The sequence below is a fragment of the Lissotriton vulgaris genome, unplaced genomic scaffold, assembly GCF_964263255.1.
Source record: "Lissotriton vulgaris unplaced genomic scaffold, aLisVul1.2 SCAFFOLD_926, whole genome shotgun sequence".
Taxonomy (NCBI): domain Eukaryota; kingdom Metazoa; phylum Chordata; class Amphibia; order Caudata; family Salamandridae; genus Lissotriton; species Lissotriton vulgaris.
Window position 1 is genome coordinate 159,717 of NW_028250845.1, and position 24,428 is coordinate 184,144.

Sequence of the window (24,428 nt, forward strand, 5' to 3'; positions counted from 1 at the left end):
AACATAATCTCCAAGCCAGTTTTCTGAAAACTATGATTTGAGAGTTTGCTCAGTGATTTGCATTAATTTCTGTAACAATACTAAAAATATTGGAGGAACAACGGTGAGTACTTACACATGTCAACATTAGAAAATGCGTTCCAGTCCAAAGTGAAGAATAAAGAACAATGTGAAAATAACATGAAAAATGCATTTTTGATACTACTAAAAAGAAAACAAACACTACTTACTGTTTTTATTCCAGACACTGTTTAATAAAGACAATGTGCTTACTTTGCCAATCAGTAAAACTCACATTTGAATAATGTAAGGAAGATACTACTTGTGTTCAGCTATTCTTAATGTTGTTGGGCAAAACGTAAGGCATGTCATCCAGTCATATACTGTATATTTAATTTCCCACAACTGCAGCACAAGTTACAAGCTAAGATAAAAATAAACCCAAGTAAAAAATGCAGTATAGTTTTCCAAGAGATCATTGTGAACAGGAATGCTTCTTCATGATAGCTAAAAGACAGAAATTCGTGCTGTAATGTGTCATGGAAAAAATACTTTTCTAACAATAATATGCCCTTGCTACCAACTCCTAGTAGGCACTCAGCTGTGTACATTAAAACATGGCTTTTAAGTATTAGGCTTTATCATAAGAAACTTTTAGAGGCATAGCTTTAACGTGCTTACATCTCTTACTTTTCTGTACAAAAGCGCTTGGAAGCTTGTGTTATAATAACCATTAATAAACTTCTAGTAAACTTACTTAGCAAGTTGAGAACACCGTGATTATGATTAGCACCACCAGTTTCCAGATATGTTTTACATTTTTCAGAGAACTTCAAAAGAAATGAGATTTTAGAGCGCTGTCTTTATTGATGCTCTTTATGTAAGGTTTCTATTGTGCCAGGGTAGACTATTACATCAGAGTGGTGTATTGGTGATGCAGTGATATGCACGGAAGCTATACAATAACTCTTTCATCTTTAAAAATATGGCTAATAACTATATTTCATATACTATCTCTCTTTTTACAGAATTATCATAAAATGTTAAAGGTTGAGGAAGATAAGCTGGTCTTTAAAAATATTAGTTCACCAATTCAATGTAATTTGCTGGAAGCATGCCAGCTTTTCCAGTTCGCTGCACTGTCCCGTACATCCAGCCATCATCTATAGATTGTACGTTGATTATGTAGTCCCCATCTCTAAATGAAACTTCATCTTCATCCTGTGCACTGTAGTCGTACATAGCCCTGTATGTTCTCTGTTAGAGAGAAAAAAACATAACATTTTAGAACACTATTAGACTTAGATGAGGCAGTCTCAAAACAAGGAAGCAAGAAAATAGGAGATGAAGACAGACCAAAACAAAGGACTGAGCGAACGAAGGAAAGAATAAGAATGAATGAAAGTACAGAACAAGGGAGCATATCAGCAAGCCCAGGCGATAATTATCGCTAAGCGCACTTAGCGCTAGAATAATTATCGCCGCCTAACGCTGGTTCCTATCGCGGAGATAGCGTGCTATCAGCAACGCATATCTCCAATGCGATAGGAATCCAAGCGTTAGCTGGAAAACAGTGTGATTATCGCTGAAAATCCAGGGATACTCGCACTGCGACCGGCGATACCTTTCTGATAGGGTAAGATGTTCTTAGTCATGTAATCCACCCCCCATTGGATTACATGGTTAAGTCAGATTACTAGCAGGCGTAAGGAAAGTAGCGATAACCCTGGTTAGCGCTACTTTTCTTATCACTCTGCCTGTTAGCATGCAGCTTGATAATTGAAGAAACGTCAATTAGTGACATTTCTCCATTTTTTCTGTGAGGAACGCCCACTTTGCATCTCATTAGAGATGCAAAGCTGGGCGTTGTAACTGGCACTGAAGTCAGAATGAGTAAGGAAGTAAACAGGAGTTGTTTAAGCGAGTAAGAATCAAGTCAAAAGGAGTCAGATAATTCAGATGGCGGGATACCCTCCTCACCCACTGCTAATGCCTCGCCGAGCCTCCACCATGAAGGAATAAAAAGAGGGTATTTAGCAACCAATTTTTTTAATGGCTTTGTTTGGGAGAAAACATGTTGTTTGCGTGACAATGATGGATGTCACCCCTTCTGTGTGTCTGAGGTAATTCCCAGGGCTTCCCTAAGGCCCTTGTAAAAAAAGATGGCTCTCATATCCAACACCATAAAGCACCAGTTGACTCATTAAGTCAACCTCCCTGAAAAAATAGTAATGACGCCATTTGTGTTGCCCTCACCCTGAGTAATGCCTGGTCGCTCTATCCTGAACTGCGTTGCAATGACAGTAGGATACCAGAGCTCCCACAAGGATTAGCGATTTATCATATTTTTAGACATTACAAAATACATTATGAGGTTCCGTGACGATTTGAACCCGTGTTTTCAATATTGTCGGAAATACATAATATTGGTATCAGCGAACCGCAAATGATCCATTTAGCATATCCTGGTGTTTTCGCTATGCTACAAGCAAGAGTACTCCAGTTACAAACACATTTCCGATCTACCCATGGCATCCATCTTAGATCATGGCAGCCATTTTGTGTTTCTTGCCCTCACATACGCAATAACCTCTGATTACTTCATTTCGATTAAGGACACGTAGGCTTAGCCGGCGATTCACCTCTCCAGTGACACGTGCACCTTAGAACAGAACACGCTGTAGCTGCATGACTCGACAAAGGCTGCCTCCTCTGCCCGAGGCCAGTCCTGCTATACTGGTTCTTGTGTTCGTTGGCCTGATCACGATTAGGCGGCTGAAGCTGGTAGCCTTGCCCATTTACAACCCACAAACATCCCTTATCCTGCTTTTCTATCTTCTGCACCTGGCTCTGCTCCTTTCCTTCTGGGCCTTTATTAGGGGGAGGTAACGAAATTTACGATTAGGCGGTCCGGCTCTTGAATGTAAAGATGACATGGGATTATGATGGAACAGTGGGAACCCCTCGTTCGTAATGTTTTGACATCAGATATTGTAGACGATTCCTGTGTAACGCCAAATATTTATTGTTTAGGACACAAAGGTTTGGGAATGTATTACACGTAAAGAATTTGCCTCAAGCTCAAATTTTAGTATATAAGGAGCAACCCTTTTTGTACAAATCGAACAGGCTCCTAGATACTGCCCATGTGTAGTTTCTGTGACTTCTGTGTCCCTGCAGTAATAAACCTTTGGTCTTTGACGCCACCATCGAGAAGCCCGTGTTTCTGTTTATTTGTGCACCGAGACAGGTGGAACTCCGGGGTCTTCGGGTGTTATCCCTGACACCTCTGGACGGAACCAAAAAGTCCAGAACTCCAATTACACAATGAATCCCGCATCCTAACACTTTACAACTAAATCAAACTACCAATCACACTTTCACACTCTAAATTACACACTATTAGCAGCAAAAACACACATTCATCCTTTCACACTCACCAAAACATTCCAATTTTTTGTTCAACATAAACATATTTGTTGAAAAGATAACAAGACCTAAGGTGCAGAAATTTCATAATTTGTGTGAACATCAAGACTCACTAGGTCACAAATAGCAGGCAATACCTGCTATTTGTGACCTATTGAGTGTGTTGAATCATTGAAATAACTTTTTCTTGATGTTCACAAGAATTATGTAATTTATGATTGATAGTTTGATTTAGTTGTAAAGAGTTGAAAATATGATAAATATTGAGAAATAATCCATTCAAATAGAACTATGGATTAATCAATTTTGAAAATTAATAATAAACTGAGAATCAAAAAAGACTAAATGGTCACGTCTGTTTAGGTCTAGGTGACTTTTTTGAAAATAAGGGAAATTACTTATCAGTATTGGCTTTCTATTGTTTCGTACCTTATGTAAGCTTTTCTCTTGCATCACACTTATGTATGGTCTTAACAACTAGGCGATCAATTGCCTTATAACCTGCACTTTAACCGAAATTGGGTATTGTTCTTGCATTTTATACTATGCATGGGATGAATTTACTATGTTTTAATAGAGGGTTTTTAGCTACAGTATTTTATATGATTTTTATCAGTATTTATATTTAATTACTGAAATTGTAATGCACAATGTACTGTACTTTCATGATCCTATTTTCTAAGGTCCAATAATGTTGATATTGATTGATTGATTGATTGAGTGGTAGCGCAGACTATCTTTCAGATGCTATATGGTGGGGGTATGATGCCCGGTGGCGAATTACACCTCAGAGGACTCACACAGGGATGCTATATTTCATCAACCATTTTGCAATAGTCTTCACTTCAACTACTGAAAGATTTCAGGCGCTTACTCCCCAAGTACAGAATGCTAAAAGCCTGAACAAACACAATTACACTTTAGAGGTAATCAAACCATTTATAGAGGCATGTTTTAAAAGGAGTTAAGCTGAAATAATTAATGTTGAGTTTTGCCTCCACATCTTACTAGATATATAAAAAACAAGCTGATCCTGTCAAAAAGTGCAATATCAAACTCAGAATAAAATAGCAATTGTGTATTCAACAAAGAATCTAAATCACATACAGCTGAGTAAAAAAATACAGTAATTGTAGGACAAACGTCCACCACAAAAAAGCTGATTCTGTTCTACAAAATTCCTAAGAAAATTATTAGGATATCTAAGGCAGCATCTTACAATTCGGAAATGATGTTTGCTAATATTCTCAAACTTTATTAAAATGTCTTTGATAACTATAAGATTCAAATCCATCTTGTTACTCTCTTCTAATTGCCCAGACGTGAGTCGATAATATATAGATTAATTGTTGAATAATACATACAATATGGGACCTGTTAGCAGTAGTTGAGCTAAGGAATAAACATATCATAGAGGTGCCAGCATGCTTAACATGTACCGTCTCTGACCATTGTCAATTAAGAAACTCGGATGTACCAAACTTACTGAACATCAACTAACAAACTTTGCTCATGGGTCTCTGTTTAAAGAATTGGCCAGGCCTCCTGAGTTTTTATTGCCTGAATTCGTTAAGAAACCATTTTGTAAACGGGGTCACTGTCTTTGGAGAAAAAACATTGAAAATCCTGATGGGTAAAAAAAATTTGAATGTTGAACTACTACCAAATAACCCTCCCTCCTTCAAATCTCCAATGCTGAAAATTTGATAAATATAAGAGTATGGAAATCGCACAACTATCTAGTGGGATTATTTAACGAACAGCCCATAACACTTTATTACTCCAGGGAATTTCAACGATCCTTTGTTCATGAGATCCCCATTATTGGTAACTTAGGAGGTACAAGCCTAGCACCCCTGCATTCTGGGACTTTTTCCTGAGGCCCTTAGTATCCTAATACATTGTGCAATTAGATTTAAAATAGGAGGGAGAGATGGACACCATTTTGTTTAATATCCCAAGAAATGCTTTGAATGCTCTAGTCAGGGTGACTTAGATTACTTGACTTGTCTACAGAGTGTCACATACTGAGCTATTCTTTATGAGTGATTCGATAGAATACTTTTTTTTATCTATTCTTTGCAAATTGAAAAAGTATGGTGGAGCTATATAATATTGAATCAAAATTATCTAAGGAGATATGAGAGCTTGCTCAAAAATCCCTCTTATCCCCTTTTGCTACACTATTTCACCACATGCAAAGGCCAAATCCAACTGTAGGGTACCCCTTTCCCTTGCTACAGGGGAAAGTGCAGTAAGAGACAAAGGGAAAGTGCAGTAGGTAACAAACAGCAGCACACCAAGTTGCAGCTGAGAGAGTTGAACACACTCCCACAGAGATGTGTCCAGGCTCACACAAGTACCATGAAGAGGCAAGAGCCAAAAACGTCTCTTCCCCTCGCCATGCAGGCTGCTTGTAACACGTGGCACTGCATCTGATGGCATCTCACCTGTTTCTGATGCGTTTTAGGTCATTTGCAGGCATTAGGAACCCTTTAGGAAACAACACACACATCTAACATCACTAGTTAAATAGTTCTATTCCTTACAGCCACATCCATCCACACCTCATTTAAACATGCTGTTATGCTCCAGTGCACACCTCTTTTGGAGAGACAACCACTTGCTCATAAAGGGGTATGCTATCTTAATACTCAACCTTTTCTGGCAATTTGTCTCGCTTCCAGTTATTAGAGATGCAACTCAACACATTGTAGCAGATTTGCTTTTTGGGTTTCAGTGCAGACTTTTGAGTTAGTACCTTTGGAATATTTATGAATTCTTTGTGCCTTACTTGATACCAGTCAAGTGGAGTTTTCATTTACAATTAATTCCATTCCAGTTGCCACTTTTTGGGGTCATATTATGGCCAGCAACAGAAACTGAGAAGATGTGTACATGCACTCTCCAATTTCCTTAATATTTGGGGCATAGGAGAACTAAGAGGAGGTGGTATGTACGCGCTAGAGACTGTTTCCCCAACTATCCCTTTTCAGATTTTCCTTTGTGTTGACAGCTGTATCTCTTACACATCAGTCTGATACATTGTCACAGTTAAGTCAAAAAATTGCAGCAATCATCTCTTGTGTGTTGGCGAGCCTTGATGCTTTCTGATGCAAACCATCCTGCCTCATCTCATATCTTAACACCTTCCCTGTTTACCATATAAATGCAGCCACTAAACAGGGTTCTCTAAGCTTTTAACATATTATCCCATACTTATTCTAATGATATGCAGGTACAATGTAATATTACAGTGGACCACCAAATGGATTCATCTAATTCTCAGTGAATGTATTGTGCAAACCTTGAAGGAATGCAGGCTTATTGGCTTCACTAGGAATGATTCTAAACATGAGCTGTTGTTTGAAAGTTTTCCATTTACAAGAAGCTGTACTATTCAGTAAACAACATTGGTACCACAATTAACGCAGTGGAAAATGAAACATTCTGGGAGTGTATTTCAATCCCTACATGACCGACTGTAACTGCTAAGGAGACTTTAGTAGTAGTACCTCCTCCTACTACCTGGAGTGCTTTCTTACAATTAGACCGATGTTGGATCCAGAACATATAAAAAAAAATAAAGTGTGCATCATAGTGTACGAGTTTTAACATTGCGATTATCTTGCTGGGGGATCATGCTTTGGCTTATCCAGGGATGGTTCAAAGTCAAATTGCAAACATCACCGCTAAAGGGTTTAAAGGATGCATTGGACATCTGCATTTAATTTACCACACTGGAAGACAGAATTATAATCTACTCGCATAAGTATGATTCATTGAACAATCTGAGGCAACTCTGGCCTCTGTATATATAATAACAACAATATTTAAATATTAAGAAATAGCAAAGATCAATATATAACATAATTCTGTCAAATGTAATTATCAAGGGAAGGACATGAGGGAGGAAGATATTATTCTATCATGCAGTTAGCCTCTGGAACGACTTCCCATAATCTACCAGAATAGCTACACATTGTCTAGGCTTGGAAACACTTATATGTTCTGTATATAGCACTGGCATGGGGTTGACCAGAGACTATAAAAATGTGAATGTAAAGAATTTGCTCTGCTGAAGCACTTGGGCTCTGGTTATGACCGACAGGCTAAAAACTCAAATTTATGCTCAAAACGTTTACAGATCAGTGCAAATTTAGTCTGACACAGAGATTGGTGCAGGTGATTCATGGCAAGCCAAATATGATCTGCCACAAAGGATCAGATAGAAGGTTATATTATTAAAAATAGATTCTTCTTCTGTGAAGTTAGTTTCTGGAACAGCCACCATAGTTACCAAAAAGTTGCAAATGTTTTAGCTTTGGAAACACTGATACAAAGGTTCTTTGTATAGAACTGTGATGGGCGTAAACAGGAGACTCAAATTTAAATCAGCACAAATAGAGTCTGAAATAGAAGTTTGAGTAATTAATAAGTGGCAAACCAAACTTGCTGCAAATAGTTTATGCCAAATACACACAATTTCATTTGTACACAAAGAAATGTATACGTAATTTGCGTTTAATTTCCTATTCCAAGTCTTCATGCTTGAAGATAGGCACAAACATTGTCCATGTTAATTTCCTGTACTCTGCAGTGTCGACATTTAACAGAGTGGCAAATTGCGCAGACAACTGCAGATAATTTTCAAGTTGGTCTTAATGGCACTTTATATGATGTGAGTGATCCTGAAGCAGGCAAACCTTCGCTTACATGCTTTCTGCTCAAATCACTCAGATTTGACCAAACCTCGGCCAATGAGTAAATAAATAAAAAACATAAGGTACAGAACAAGAATATGTAATAGATGTATGCTGTATGCTATGCTATGGGATTTACAAAGCACATGGCGATCCGAAGGCATCCAAGTGCTAGCGTACGGAAATACCACTACACCAATGACAGAAGAGATACCTATGGATTAGTTCCTAAAAAGCTATGTTTTAAGAGATTTTCGGAAGCTGAGCTCACTGTTCATAAAAGCTAAGCATGGGCGAATTTTGCGAATCTTGCGTTCGCGAATTTTGCGGATTTGCGAACTCGCAATCCGCAAAATCCGCGAATTCTCGCGAATTTGCGGATTTTTTTTTTTGTGTTTGCGCGGGTTTCTGCCAGTTCGCGAGGGTTTTGTACAATGTCGCAAATTGCGAACTTACCTGTCGGGTCGCAAGTTTAGCGAACTTGTTGTTTCTACGTGTCCAGCCTGTTTGGGACACTCTTCTTCATCACTGCCACTCTCTGTCACCACTGCCACTCTCTGACTTCTCATGCCACCCTCTGGCCCACCCATGCCACCCTCTGTTTCATCACAGCACCCTCTGGTTGTCCAGTCAGTGTACATTATTGTGGCAACGCAAGCACACCTTCCCTGCCTCAAGTGACCTGAATTAATTTGGGGCTGATTAATGTGTCACAGAATATTTTTTTAGCTGGCACCTGCTTCCTTAGTGCTTCCTGATTAGTGATCTTTTGCACTTGCTAAGTGCTTTCATTGTTGCAAAATTAGTTACAACACCTGCCCTGCCCCAACTGACAATAATGAATTAGGGGCTGAATAATGGATTTGAACCTCTAGCCTGGCTCCTGCTTGTCTCCCTTAGCTGTAATTCAGGACCTTTGTGGCATATGTGTAACTATTCTGAGGTTCAGAGCAGGGTCACATAATAGTTGCAACTGGCAACTGAACTCTGGAGGGGCCCCTCAGGAAGCACTACAGGAAATGGCTACTAATGATGAGCCTGAACTTTTGAACCTGGTAAGTAGTTTCAGTTTTGCTAAGATCGTATTTCTGCAATTTTGCACTTATTCGCGGGGCGCGAAGTTGTACTGGGAAGCCGCGAACTCACGCGAACAGTGTGAGCAGTGCGAGCAAAATCCGCTGCTCGCGTATTTGCGGATTTTGCGGGAGATTCGCGAATCTCGCGGATTGCGAATTTACCGAAAATCCACAAAATCCGCGAGCGAAACGGATTTTCCGCCCATGCTTAATAAAAGCAAATGGCAAGAGGGCAGCATTCCACAGCTTGGCTGTGTTAAAGCCAAAAGACCGTCCCCAACTTTGAGTCCTTCTGACCGTGGGGAAGGTTACTAAAAATTAATTGGAGGTCCTATTAGGCTAATAAGGGGTTGCCAGTTGGCGAGAGATTGGAGCACCACTGCAAAGAGATTTAAACTCAATCCCTTGGATGATGGGCAGCCAGTAGAGGTCAATCAGACTCTGTCTAGTTGGTATTATGCCTCTGAATACTCAAGAGCAGCCTTGAAGCCGCAAATTGCACGACCTGGAGTTTACTGCCGTGGGAGCACCTAGATAAAGTGAATTGCCATAGTCCAGGTGAGAAAGGATCATAACCTGCACTATCAGCCTCCTGGAGGACTGAGGGAGAAGGGGCAGTATTGGGTGCAATCATGTGCATGATTCCAAAGCAGGTGGCAGCCTGGTAGTCCATGTTCAGGGTCCAAACCTCCAGGCTTTTCTATGGCAGGTTTAGGAGTGGGAGGCGGTCCAATGCAGACTGGTCAATCAAGGTCTCTTTTGGGCTGGGAAGTACTCCCTAGAATCATAACCTCTGTCTTGGCTCCATTCAGCTTAAGACAAGACGTGTTCATCCAGCAGGCTATCTGTTGATCCTAAGGTGGTTGGTGAGTGGTCCATGTCTGGGGCAAGAGAAAAATGCAGCTGAGTGTTGTTTGCATAGGTGACAATGGAAATCCCAAAGGGAGTTACAATATCCGCCAGGGGTTGCAAGTACACATTAGACAACATAGGGCTAAGAGAGGACCCTTGTGGCACTCCACAGGTAACTGGTAGAATTGCAGAGGTACACGTCTTTACCAGAAGCTAGAAGGATCTATCTCTTAAGAAGGAGCCTATCCAATCCACAACTTTCCCTCCAACACCGGAATTGCTGATCCTCTTTAAAAGAGTGGAATGGTCCATGGTCCACGAATTTCATAGCGTGAGCTGCATCGCATTTTGCAATGCAGGGCGCACAACGAAATTCGTTTTATTCCTTTAATTGTTTACTTACCTGCAATCATCCATAATCCGGTGTTTACTACCCCCCACCCAGCCCCTCCCGCACCCCACCTTTCTGCCCCATGAAACGCACTCCACGGGCTGCTACTGCTGAGGGCCCTTGATCAAGACTCTTTTTCGCTTTATCCACCACGCTAAAATGGCGCTTTTGGTGCTATATTTACGCCTAAAACCAGTCTGTGTGTGGTGAAGGAAAGAATTGACCACAAGAAATTCTGAGATGCATGTTCATGTATTTTTCCACCATCTTACTTATGCCAGAGAGCAAGGAAATGGGGCAAAAAGTCCCAGGAATTGTAGGGTCGACATTTTAAAATGGCTTTCACCGTGGTGTGTTTCCATGATGGGGCAAAAGAGCCTCCTTTAGGTAGAGGTTGACCATTTAAAGCAGGATATGGAAGATAATCTCAGCTCCAAGAGCAAGAATCCTCGAATGAATGTAGCAAATAATGTATGCAGTTAAAAGCAGTATTGTCCTACTGATCGGTTGTCTGAAGGAACACCGCATGCATTTAATCTGCATTCCTTTACAACACAGTCACTAACCTGACTGCAACGTTACTATGCATTACTTTACCACGCAAGTCATTACAATGACTTCCTTGAGGGGGGTGCTGGACTTTGGAATAGTATAAATTACTATTCCAACTCCAGTCTATGCAACAGTTAGGAAGGTATTGGACTTAAAATCCAACACCAGTCCAACAAAGTGCCCCTAAAGTAAGGAACACATGGTAACATCGCAGTCGGGGTAGTGACTATGTTGTAAAGGCAGGTCGTTGTTCTGACTGAGGAAAAATAATATTTCCCTCCTGATCTCACCCAGTCTTGAAGAGGATTTGATAGGAGGTGAATTCTTTGAGACACATATTTTGATGGGGTGGTTGACTAAGAGAGTTATATTTCCGCAACAGGGGTAGGATATACTTTTTACGTTCAGAGGTTTTGACCGGAAACACAGCACATTAGTTAACAGCAAAGACGCCTGATACTAGCACATAGTATGCTCAAGAGGTGAGGTACCTGGTGTTTTCTGTGGTTATGTTACAGTCTACTAAGTAGAAGCGTTCTAACGTAGGAAGCACCTAAAAACAATATGGAAAACTGATGCAACTAAGGTTATTAGGAAGTATATTCTGTTTGAGCTATGTTGACACCATATCACAAAGTTGCTGTTTTCAGGAGAACATATGAGGGGGAAGATACTGCAGCTTCTTATTGATGGAAACCCACTGGAAAAGAGGTTGGCGGTGGTAGGAGGAAGGTAGAATTCTGTCAGCCACTCTTGAAGACTTCAGTGTCATAATAAGGGCTTTTTGGGCCCTGGGGAAGGTACATTGTTATTAACCCGTTGCGTGCTGCCGTCGGCCGTTGGCCGTCACAAGCACTAACTTCGTAGTGCTTTGCACGTCCAAAAGCCGACGCTGCCCCAACCGCGCAAGGAAACGCCCGCACTAAAATGCTAAATTGCTTTAACCCGTTAAACGTGGCAGTAATTCCGCCGCGGTTAACGGGTTAAAGCAATTTTGTATTTTAGTACTGATGTTTCGCAAGTTCATACCCACGTGATGGCAAACAGTATGAAATCATAACCTAAACGTTTGAAACATATGTCACATAAAAACAGCTGAGTAACATCTTGCCCGTGGCCCCAAAAATCTGTACGATGACACTACTTAAAGAAAAGGTGCTAGGCAGAGGAAGGCATATAGATGTTGAAATAGAGAAATAGACAGTGCTAAGATAAAGTGAGAGAAAGACAAAAATCCCTGCGGCGGGCACTTGGCACAGAAACTGCCTCTGAGGTAATTGCCATCAAGATGTGTAAAGGTGTCTATATTTTCTTATCACGCTTAGAACGTGTTAGAGGGGCTGATTTTATAAGTCCTCACTCTGGTATAGTTAAGTGGTCATAAAACAAGTTTTCCCACCAAAGCGAACAATGATAGTCATACACAAAAAAGTAAGTCTGGCTATCTTTCAAAAGAGGTGGACATAAGTGTTAAAATTATTAACATATTCTTAATACCCAAGAAACAGAACAGACACTAAGACATAATGAATAATGTTAACAGTTTCAGAATTAAAACATTTCTTCTACTGGGCTTCTCCCAGTCCAACCATTCATACAGTACAACTTGGTCTCCTTAGTGTAAACAAAAACTGGACATTTAAGAGTTGCAGTGTTGGTATGAATGTAGTAGTAAAAGGACAAGTTGAAAAAGAAATTACATTGTTAAATGCTGCATGAATAAGATGATTCTGGCTTCCATGTAATTGTAAAGAATAGATTGGGAACATTTCATATTAAACATATTGTCCCACAGATTTAACCGTAGCAAAACGCAGAAGCACAGAAGAGTTGAAAACCTTTCCTCGTAAGACGTTTTGAAGTCAAAACAAATGGAAGGTTGCTTTATGGAATCTTTGCTTTGTCAAACTCTGAAGAAAAGTGATTTGCACTTCCTTTGTAAATTGCTTTTACAGTGTTTTTCCTGAACATCTTTTAACAAAATATTGATGAATAAGTGGTTTTGTTTGGCAATGAGTGGTGACTTTACTAGCTACCACATACATCAGAACAACTGCAATGGTACCTTCCTCCTTGGAAGGAGCATGGAGAAAAAGGGATGTTAGAGGCCAGGAAAGTTAGGGAAATGGGTTAGGCTCCACAAATATAATGAGGTTTCTCAAAGGAGTGATAACCTCTGCTCCAAGAGCAAGAATACTTCAAACAGCGAAAGACAAATGTTATTTAAAGAAACATACGGAAGATAACTATGACAAAGTAAAGAACGAAGACAAATATACAGGGCACACATCGATTCAAAAGGTGGATAAAATAAGAAGGAGAAGTGGATATCGTCTCTCGTTCCTGTGTTTTCTCTGACCACAGGAAAATACACAAAAGATATGGAGAAGACAGGGGAGCTGTACAGGACAAATTTTTGAAAGGGAGTGGACATATTACCCGAGCCTGAGGGGGCGACTATAGCGACCCTGACGTTTCTCTGCCCAGACGAAGAAAATCAGAAGAATACTGTTTGCATTGTTGGAATCAGAGGCTATGCCTGATTCTTGCTCACAACCACAAATGGTAAGAGGACACCAGCCACCATAAACGGTAACATAATTCTATCTGCTAGCATCCATTGTGATCGATCTCCTGCAGAGTGTAATTATCATGAGAACATGAATGCTACAAAGCATAATCATCATCAAGAGACCATGGATACTGAACTTCATTAACGACCACACCTCTTCAAGACTTGTGTATTTTACGTAAGAGATTAAAAATAAGAATTGTCACCGACCATTTTTGCTGCAAGAATATTGTCTAGTTTCCAAACAAGAGATAAATGTCAGTAGTTTACATGGGAAGACATGTGGTGTCTCCCTGGACTCCTCCAGTGCCCCAGGACAGAACTACATTGTAACCAACTTTGCCATCAAGGCAGGTTTCTTCCAAATGAGCCTGCCGCCTAACAATCCTTGAGCCTGGCTACAAATGTCAACATTCATTTTTCAATTGCGGCCCTAACTAAGAGTGATATTTTGGTTATTTGTAGTACAAAAATGCTTCAATGTGTTCCGCAATATTCTAAAAAAAAACATATATTGACATTTCTGTCAACTTATTGAATATGTCATTTTGCTAACTTTTATTGTCCTTCTCAGAGATGTGCAGTTTTTATGAGGTTACTCTTTTATATATCTTGCTCCTCTATATATGAAGAGCAAACACAGGATTGGGTGGTTCTAAGCAGCTGAAAGCAGCAATAAAGAATGGACATTCTTCCTTGGTCAGGTTGGCAACCGAATTTTAATGATGCAATTTATGTGCCTTGCCTGGCATATTCCTTTTATTTAAATTGGGAAGACTTCATCTAGAACAGTGGAAGCATGACCCGACATGGCAGAAGCAGCATAATTCACAGAATAGTATATAATATTTTATGAGGGAAAAATGGAACAGTGTGGCTCCAGTGATCTTACTGACTTTTCTCTGACAAAAGTAAACATTTCACGAGATAGAAAGGTTTCATATGACATCTGTGTCCGACCCTACTAAATATCTGGCAAATTGCTTCCCAAGTACATTTGAAATATTAGTAAGGGATAGAGCAAGGGTGTTTGAGCATAAATGATATTGCTCATGTCTAGAGAAACCTTATCCGTTGGCTGTTCAGGTCCTCTTCAGAAGAGTAGTAGTAGTAGTAGTAGTTTATTATTTGTTGATTAATTAAAATCATTACAAACAGCAGGAAACAAATTCAATTTTTAATCTGATTAAAAGAGAACGATAAAAAATACAAAGCCAACACATTATTAAATCCGAGATGAGCTCCACAGACACATATATACATAACTGGCTCGATTGGAGTAAGTTAGTTTTCTAATAAGCAATTTAGCAGCAAAAAGAATAAAGTGCAATGTGCAATCTGGATCAAGATCAAATGCTTTAAAATAAGCAGCAACGATTTCTGATAAATTAAAAATAAGCATAATACACTTATCATGAGGATGGCAGGGGTATCCCCTGAGAAAACCAATTCTCATTGAGAGCCTCACAGCTGATAGCCTCCTTAGAGTAGTTTATGATCAGGCTAACCCAATTCCTCTAGTGGGATGTCCGATTTGGTACAGCAGAAAAGAGATTTGCCATTAAGACCATATAAATGTTCTGGTTAGTTTATATGCAAGACTGAGCAAATCACAATTAATGATCCCATTCTTCTATTTGTTTAAAATGATTAAGGGAGAACTACTTTAAGTGAAGAAGGAACGTTTAATAACAATGATACCTACCAAACTTGGTGAAAGAGGCTGTGAATGCATTGATCTCATCGAAGAAATACTGGTTTGGTTCATGTATCCATATCCCTGGGGCGGACTTTGTGGATATGCTCCGGGGAGCACAGGGGCTGCAGAGACAAAAACATGCAATTACAAAAAGCATTTGACTTTTTAGAACTCCCCTGATATAGGCCTGTGTAGGAAGGCCTCCCATTGGCCAAAGCAGAGCATCCATGAAGAATATTGCCACAGTGACGTTTTTATTTTTAAAATATGAATATTAGAAACAGGGGATTCATCAGCTCGTGATTGGTAATTTGGCCACACCATTAGATAATTTAGATTCTTGCAATAAAGCACAGCAATATGTCCTGGAGTACAGTCGAAATCAGTCTGCTTGCTCTGGTTCCATTGTGCAAGTAACCAGCACATCAGTATTAGCTATAGAATAAACTATTGGTAACTGATTGTAACATTATATGTCTTTTCTTCGTCTCCAGTCAAGCCCCATTTGCTTTTGTGAGGTCACCTGCAGTGGCTTATGTAGGCTATGCAAATGATATCTGTATGCACATGTATACAGAGGAATATCAGACTTTTTGATTCATCAACTCTCAGTAAATGTTCACAATAATTTAAGATTGCAAACACATTTGTATTGCAAAGTCTACATTTTCAGGTAAAAAGAAACATATTTGTGTTGTGCAATTACAAGTGGTCGAGCACAAGATTCACAATACATGTCTCAAGTGGAGGTGTGTATCATACAGCATATATGTATGGTGTATAAAAAGTGAATGCAACTGTACATTTAGAAAAGCACATTCTCCAGTTCCTCTGCTGATCTTCCTCAGATCAGGGAATTTTTTCCTAGATTCAGGATATAAATAGAATTTGTGGGTGTGTTCCTTTTTTTATGAGGACTTATCAGTTTTAAGCCCCAATAAGTAAAAATATAACTTTTGAATAATGTAATATGTTTCAATTAAAAAGCTAACGTTTTCAAGTGAGTGTGTTGCTTTATTTGATATGACTGACAAGTTATCGCTACTTGTTGTTCCAAAATACCGGTATGGACCAAGGCAAAGAAAGAATACTTCTATCCCTGAAATGTTGAATTATCCATCTGTGCCACAAAACTGCTCTACATTTCCATGGCACTGGTAACTGCTCTTGCCCCTTTAATGATCCTCTTTAAAGACTCTACTGTCAATATTGATTGAAAAAATCAATACTCAGGGGTGTCAGATGGTTTCCTCTGCCCGAAGGGCCTCAGAGCCTTTCCCTTTTCAATTGCTTCTTGTGCTATCTCTATCTGAGTTTGTGCCTTCCTGGAAACCAGATGTTAGCAGTGCCTGTCCTCCTCGAAAAATCCTCCCCATTCTACGACAAATGTAACTCTAATGTCATGGAGTTAAGCCTTCCTGCACTTCCCTTTAGAGCAGAGACATTCCCTAAGGCTTTATGTGCTCAATCTTCATTTCAATGATTAAGGAAGGGAATGCAAACCGTGAAATTCTGGAGGTTTAAATACCAATTTTGAGCATTTATTATTTATATAAGCTATTGGAGACATACGCAGTTCTGCATCTGTCTGCCCACATGCATTTACATGGACCTTCTCTGTGAATGTTAGTTTTAAGACTTTTATCAGAAACCACATTTTCAAACGATAAGAGAGACTATCTAGATCCTAACATCAGTACACTTTTCTCTCCGCATTTTTGATCCAACAAGACACAATTGCGGTGGAATTGTCTGTTTGCATCAGTAAGTAGTAAACGTACAGCATTGGAATGCTATTCTACTTCCTGTGTAACCAATCTCATCAACTGAAATGCAGTCCATTATTCTCAAAAGTCCCACCATCACCTGTGGTTCTATCTAAAGCACTACCTTGCTGCATATTGTATTAAATGGTTATATGCCCCATGGCTGTCTTCCTGAACTAGTACGAAACCAGCTTTCATATGTATGCACTTGGCTCCTTGTAAAGCTGAAAAATGAGCATAGAAACATCCTCAATACATCTCAATGTTTATCCCATGTCCATATGTGGATGTAGAACTCTTGGACTTTCTTCACTGGAGACAAACCCAATATTTTCTTACTGTGTTCAGAGATTCCTTTATCCCTCCCTCTACCTTGCCAACGGTCCTGAGCACGTCCTATACAACCCAGTGGATAAGGTTCATTATTTGGGCTGGCATTATTTGTATTTGTATTTATTAGAGCGCATATATCACCACAAAGGTCTCATTATAACATCTTTGGTTGTTCAGGGGTGTCTTGGCTCTGCTAAACTGCTCCCAGAGAATTAACATTATTTCACAGCAGGGAATATCTTGTCCTGATTTGTGCAATGGCCTCTATTTGGGTCTACCTTTCACTTCTCGCATGAAAAACCAGAAATTTCAAAATTATCTATTATCTATTCAAACTCTATTTGCTCCAATATCAGGACCATATGTCCCTGTCCTCTCTTTGCATATATCACAAGGCGTTACATCACTCCACAACAAAATACCTTACAAGACTGCCCCTTCCATAATAACGACTGCGGTCTGCCAACAGGTTTACTGTTAAAAAAAATATTCAGATCTAGTAAGTTTGGTTGTTGTTTTCTTTCTGTTTGCAGAGGTCCCCTCTCTTGAACTCTGCTTTCCTTCATCTAAGGCTGGAAATAATAATCTACTATTCAGACAATATTTAATAAATCTACTTTTCCTCTTGGCCTTTGAATAATTTTCTCCAGCTCTAATATCCATATCAGATGAGATCCTACATTTTTGCCTGTCAGACACTGTCTCGTTGCTTCTAATCTGAGCCTACAAGCTCTTCCTCAATCAAGCCTATAACCTCTAATCATCACAGCGGGATGTTGGATTAGTACTGCACCCAGTTTCGGAACTGGGACTCATATGATGCCTTCTACAAAGCCTGCTGAGGCACCTATTTAGTGGGCAGCAGCACATTTAAAAAATAAAATAAATATCTTGCACACTGCACCCAAGATCAAAGTATGATAATATATTTACAGTTATATAACATTGAAATATATTGTGCGATTAACATTATTTAATAATCCCAACTAAAAGTGAATACATAACAATAAAAAAATACAATTTAAAAATGATGACCACAAATGGTAGTATATATGTATGATTATAACCATAATGTAAAATGTATAATCAATGTCACTTCAAAAGTGAATGTAAGCTAAAGAAAGGTGCCTAAAACGATCATAGATGTATCTGCACGTTCTCAAAGCTTAAAGCTCACTGAAGTTGTGTAATACTGATTGATGCCTTGTGAGATGTAAAACTCTAGCACCAAAACAGCCACATACTTTTTTTTAAAATTCTATTTTTATATTGATGTAGTATGGTCCAATAAATATATAGAAATTCAGAGATGGTACACAGAATTTAAAAAAAGTAAGTAAATACATAGACATATCATATATATACAATACGAAACCCAATGTCCCCCCCACTACATTCTGCTCTCAGCCTCCATGTACTTATAATATTGATGCCTCCCAAGTTGTCCAGATTTTTATAATTTTTTGTTGAGACCCTGTATTCTTTTCGTATCGCACTTCGTAAGTGGGTAATTTGTGAATTTTGTTCATCAACTGTGAAAATGCAGGGACCTTATCCCATTTCCAATTAACTAAGAAAAATGTTCTAGCCACCAGCATTGAGATATAAATTAACTGTTGCAGTCTAATAGATAGGTGTCCTTCATGCACTACTAGATCAAAAAGGCTCAATGTGCATCTGGTGGGATACTAGAACTAATTTCCAAGAAAATGTCTTGCCAGTATTCATCTACATGACTTCAAGTGAATATAATATGGAACCAATCTCCATTCCTGTTATTACATCTGAAGCAATTTGGATCCACCTCAGGATAATATTTATGCAATTTAGCTAGAGTATGATACAGCAGCCATTCGCGATATAATGACATTCTTCTTAGATTAGCGACCTGACCACCTTAGCGCTGAAACGATTAAAAAGCTTCCACTTTGCACCCGGTAGAGTATTCAATTTGATGTAATATCTCTAATACCATAATATCCTTGCCCTTAGAATACAACAGTATGTACCAATTTCCTATACCTACTAATTTGGACAAGAAATAAGCAGACCCCCACCTCCGTTATAGAACCCTCACAAATAAAATAGGATATAGGAGGTTTCCCATATTGTGTTAAATCTTTCTCGAATAGTGCGCGGTGTCTTGTGCCTTGATTTTTTAAAGAGCCTTGGCATGAGTAGGAAAGAGGGTAGATCGATTTCTGATACCTTCACCATTTGTTGTAGATAAAAGTTTCCTTCACTTGAGACGTTAGAACTAGACCTCACTAACAAGTTCATAAACGCTGCATGGTAATACAGCTTTATATTAGGCAGTGCTAGCCCTCTGTCCAACTCAACAGCCTCTAGTTTTAATTTAGTTTTTTTGGCCTGCCAAATAGAATGTCGGATAGCCAAATTGATTGACCTAAAAAAAGACTGAGGGACTTTGGTCAGAATATTGGTAAACACAAATAATAGCAATGGTAAAATATTCATTTTCACCAAGGCCACTTGCCCCATAATTGTCATGGGAACATTCTGCCATTTGCCCAACGAATCTTATCGAGGGTAGATGTATAATTTAGCCTAAACAAGTCTCCTGTATTAGCATTGACACATATCCCTAAATATCTTATGGGTCTATACGGAGAATAATTTGATTGAATTGTAAGAGGTAAAACATCTACAGTGCAATTCAAAAGGAGAGCTTAAGATTTTACACGGTTTATCTTATACCCTCCCAGTTTAGAGAAGTCTCCTATTTTTTATTGCATTCGAAATTTTAGCTTTATCAGCTTTTAAATACAACAACATGTTGTCCACAAACAAATTTAATTTCGAGGCCTCGGATAAGGGGGCTTTAAAATTGGGATCCTGGCGAATTGCGCACGCGAGTTGTTCAATAAACAGTGTGAAGAGTATTGGTGTGTTGCGCACATTATAGTAATATTTCCTGCTGTTTTTCCATTAATATTTATACTAGCCTTTGCTCCAGGGTATAGATCTTTTCACAATCATGATTAGCGCAGCTGCGAAAGCAAATCCCTCCAGGATTGTGAACAGGGCATTCCACTGTACACTGTCAAATGCTTCCTCCAAGTCCAGCATTATCTCTTCTGACCTCTGTAGAATAATAATCTATTGTCTGTGTTAGATAATGTGTATTGTCTGCCATCTGTCTGTCCAAGATAAAACCATTTGGTCACCGACTTTACCAAGAGAGCAGGTGGAAGCACGCCTCACTCCAATTACACTAGAAGAGGTGACAGACAAACACATGAAAGAATGTGGCAACGACCGGATCTCTGCGTAAGTTTACAAATAATTTGCTCCCCAACTCAACAAATTGTTTGTGAGATTATTCATAGTATTATGAGGGGATCAATGATTACAATCTCTTTCACTGTTAGTTTTATTAAAAAGGGTCAGTCAGAATAGTTAATATAATCCAATTATCCTCTAAAGTCATGATTTGAAATTATTTACAAAGGCATTGGCAAATCGTTTGGCTTCAATTGCACCGTCAATTATTCATGGTGACCAAAACAACCACTGTATGCAGTTTAATTACCCCTACTATAAAGTCTCAATCCTTCAAACGTTTATGAGGCCAGATGTATAACATGAGTGAAGGTCTAGTCCTGCCTCACCAAAATGCTTGCAGAGCATGGCGCATTAACACAATACATTTGGTTGGTAACAAAGGGTGCTTTGTTGGATTTAATCATGGCATGTTCCAATGTCCTAGTGGGAGAGTCAGGGAATGATGGACCTAACCAGTGGAACAATTTTGAGATGAAACATGTTAAACCTGTAAAATACTTGTGATCCCTCCTTATCTCATGGTACAATTGGCTTGCACCTGATTAGATCCTGCCTCACTGACGTCTTCGGGTGCCTGGAGGAAAACTAGCTTAAGTGCAACTCTGACGAGTCAGAAATCGTTTTTTTTGGCCTGCCTGTAGTGCACGTCTGGAGTCAATGGTGGCCGGAAGAATTTTCCCTTCCCAGTGTGGCTCAATCCACAGTTAGAAACCTGGGAATCCATATGGATGACGCTCTCTCTATGCGTTCCCATGTTCAGCCTCTGATGGGGATATATTTAGGATTATTACGGATGTTGAGAAAGTTTCTTCCACTTCTCCTGTTGGATTGTAGGAGGATTGTGATCCAGGCACTGATCACATCCAGACTAGACAATGGGAACATCCTCTACCTGCGCTTGCCGGATTTTCTCCTCCAACGCTTTCAGGTGGAGCAAAATTCTGCAGCCAGGTCTATTCTCCCTCCAAAACCGAGGTCCCACATGGCACTGTATCTCAAAACCCCTCATTGGCTCCCGGTGAGGGAGCCAATAAAGTTTGAGGCTTTAGTAACTTTCTTTAAGGCTTTTCACAGCAAGGGGCCCAGATACCTCAGACGGCGTGTTGGCTGGTACACTCCGATAAGGGCACTGAGATCAACCTCGGGGTTGTATGCTTGTGTCCCTAAGATGTGCCTGGCATGTAGCGCCAGTAAATACTTCAGCCTCCTGGGGGTACAGGCATGGAATAAACTTCCGTTGCCCCTTAGACTTTCAGAGGATTTGACACATTTTTAAAAATTGTTGAAAATGTGGCTCTTTGGGAGTTAAACCATTTCTTTGTCAGCATTGTGTGATTAGGCAGCGCTGGGACACTCCTTTTGGAGTAGCTGTGTGCTTTATAAATTTATGTTATTCATTCATTCATTGGCATATTTAATTTGCTTATAAGTCCCTAGTATATGATAACACCTTTTCCCAGTACCTGTAAATTGAATGTACTAGTTGGCCTGCAGCACTCATTGTGTCGCCCACTTAAGCAGCACTTTAAACATGTCTCAGACATGCTACAGAAGCCTATTGCTCACTTTTAAAACTGCTAATTCGACCTGAAAAAGAAAAAACACTTTTTGGCAGGCCAAACCCTTCCTTTTTAAAACATTTAAGTTGCTCCTAAAGTAGACCCTAAACAGCCCATAGGGCAGGCTGAATTGTTTTTAAAATGTATGACATGTGTTTTTAAGTTTTACATGGCCTGGTATGTTTTATGTTTATGTTTAGGAAATTTGTATTGCGCACAAATACCCTGGGGTGTCTCGGGGCATGAGGACTGTAATCCAGACAAGATGGTGAGACTCACTGATTGAATAGCCAGGTCTTTAAATGTTTCCTAAAGATTTTGAGAGTGGGGCTGCTTTTAATGGAGAGGGGAAGGGTATTCCAGAGTCTGGCGGTGGCAACAAGAAAGCGTCTATCTCCCCAAGAGGAGGTTTTTGTGCGAGGAACTGGTAAACAAAGGGCCGTGGAGGAATGGAGCGTTCTTGAGGGGGCGTATATATGAAAGGCCTTCTTAAGGAACTGAGGACCTGCGTTGAGGGTGGCCTTGTAGGCGATGCAAAGGGCCTTGAACTTAATCCGATTTCTAACCGGAAGCCAATGAAGATGCCGGATGGCATTGGTGGTGGATTTAAATTTAGAAATGCTGAGTAAGACCCTAGCTGCAGCATTCTGAACCGACTGAAGCTTGTTCAGGACCTTCTCTTGGGCATTGAGGAGGAGGGCATTACAGTAGTCGATCTTAGAGAAGATCAGGGTGGTAACAAGGGTCTTTCCCGCCGAAGCCGGGAGATAGGGCATAAGCTTCTTGATTTTCCTTAGGAGATAAAAGGATGAGGATACCACATTATTTACGTGGTGATTGCAAATCAGTTTATCATCAACCATTACTCCTAGGTTTATGACCTTGGTAACAGGTTGTGGTAAGGTGCCCATTTCATTGGGCCACCAGATGTAAGACCAACCAGGGGATGGATTGCCGAAGATCATGACCTCCGTCTTGTCTGAGTTTAATATAAAACAATTTTTGGTCATCCAGGAGCTAGTGGCTAGCATACCATCCTGAAATCTGGAAGAGACTGCTGCCCTATCTCTGTGTACTTCTAGAACCAGCTGGGTGTCGTCAGCATAAGTGGTTAAACTCAAGCCTTAAGATTTAATTATCCTCCCCAAGTCCGAGACGTAGATGTTAAATAACGTGGGACTTAGCGAGAATCCCAGCGGCACCCCACATGGAAGAGCAAAGGTGGGAGAGTAGAATGTACCCATCTTTACGGTTTGAATGCGATCCGATAGAAATGAGGCCAGGAGGTCCTTTGCCAGGTGGTTAATGCCTAAGGTTGCGACACGGTTGATCAAGATGGAGTGATCGACCGTGTCAAATGCTGCAGACAGGTCCAATAGTATGAGCAAGGCTGCTCCACCTTGGTCCATGATTGCCCTGATTTCGTCGGTTGCTTTTATTAAGGCAGTTTCTGTCCCATGACCTTGCCTAAAGCCGAACTGGGTGTCGTCTAGTAGTTGATTATGATCCATATAATCTGACAGCTGCCTATTCATCAGTTTTTCCAGAATCTTGGCAGGGAACGGGAGACACGCTATAGGACGGTAGTTGACTGAAGCAGAGGGGTCTAAGGACGGTTTCTTTAGTAAAGGTTTGATCACAGTTTTTTTCCAGGCAGGGGGAAATATCCCTGTAAGGAATGTTGCATTACAGATGTCCATGAGAGGGGGGGGTGATCAGCTCTGGCATCTGTTTGAGTATGGACAGTGGACAAGGGTCTAGTGGAGACCCTGATCTAGTAGATGTAATGAGATTGCTAATCTGGTCCGCAGTGGCAAGGTCAAAATTAAGAAACGAGAAAGATGGGGGTATTAAGGGGGGGGGGAAGTGTGGGAAATGCTGAGTAGATCTTCATGACCTTGGTGGCAAAGAAATCAGCTAATGAGTTGCAGAGGTCTTAATTTACCTCTGTAGGTTCATATGTTTTTGGGATGGAGAGGGTATTGACAACCTAAAAACGTTTTTTTGCTGAGTTCTGCACAGAATCGATTTGGGAGGAGTAAAAGATACTTTTTTGTTTGATGATTGCCCGCTTATATATGGACAGAGCATCCTTGTAATTTTGCTTGTCCTGAGGCTTGTATTGCTTCCGCCAGTGTCTTTCTAGGTTTCTACAATACTGTCTCTGGAGTCTAAGATCCACAGTAAACC

The 24,428-nt window shown here is 40.0% G+C and overlaps 1 protein-coding gene across 1 annotated transcript in view; it reads right to left on the minus strand.

Annotated features, from left to right (window-relative positions):
- Nucleotides 1–223: 223 nt before the first annotated feature.
- LOC147663099 (nebulette-like) overlaps nucleotides 224–24,428 on the minus strand; it is a 348,425-nt gene continuing 324,220 nt past the window's right edge. Inside the window, 2 exon segments of the mRNA XM_086950681.1 lie at nucleotides 224–1,257; nucleotides 15,281–15,396. Coding sequence (XP_086806807.1) covers nucleotides 1,081–1,257; nucleotides 15,281–15,396 — 293 coding nt within the window. The 3' untranslated portion in view covers nucleotides 224–1,080.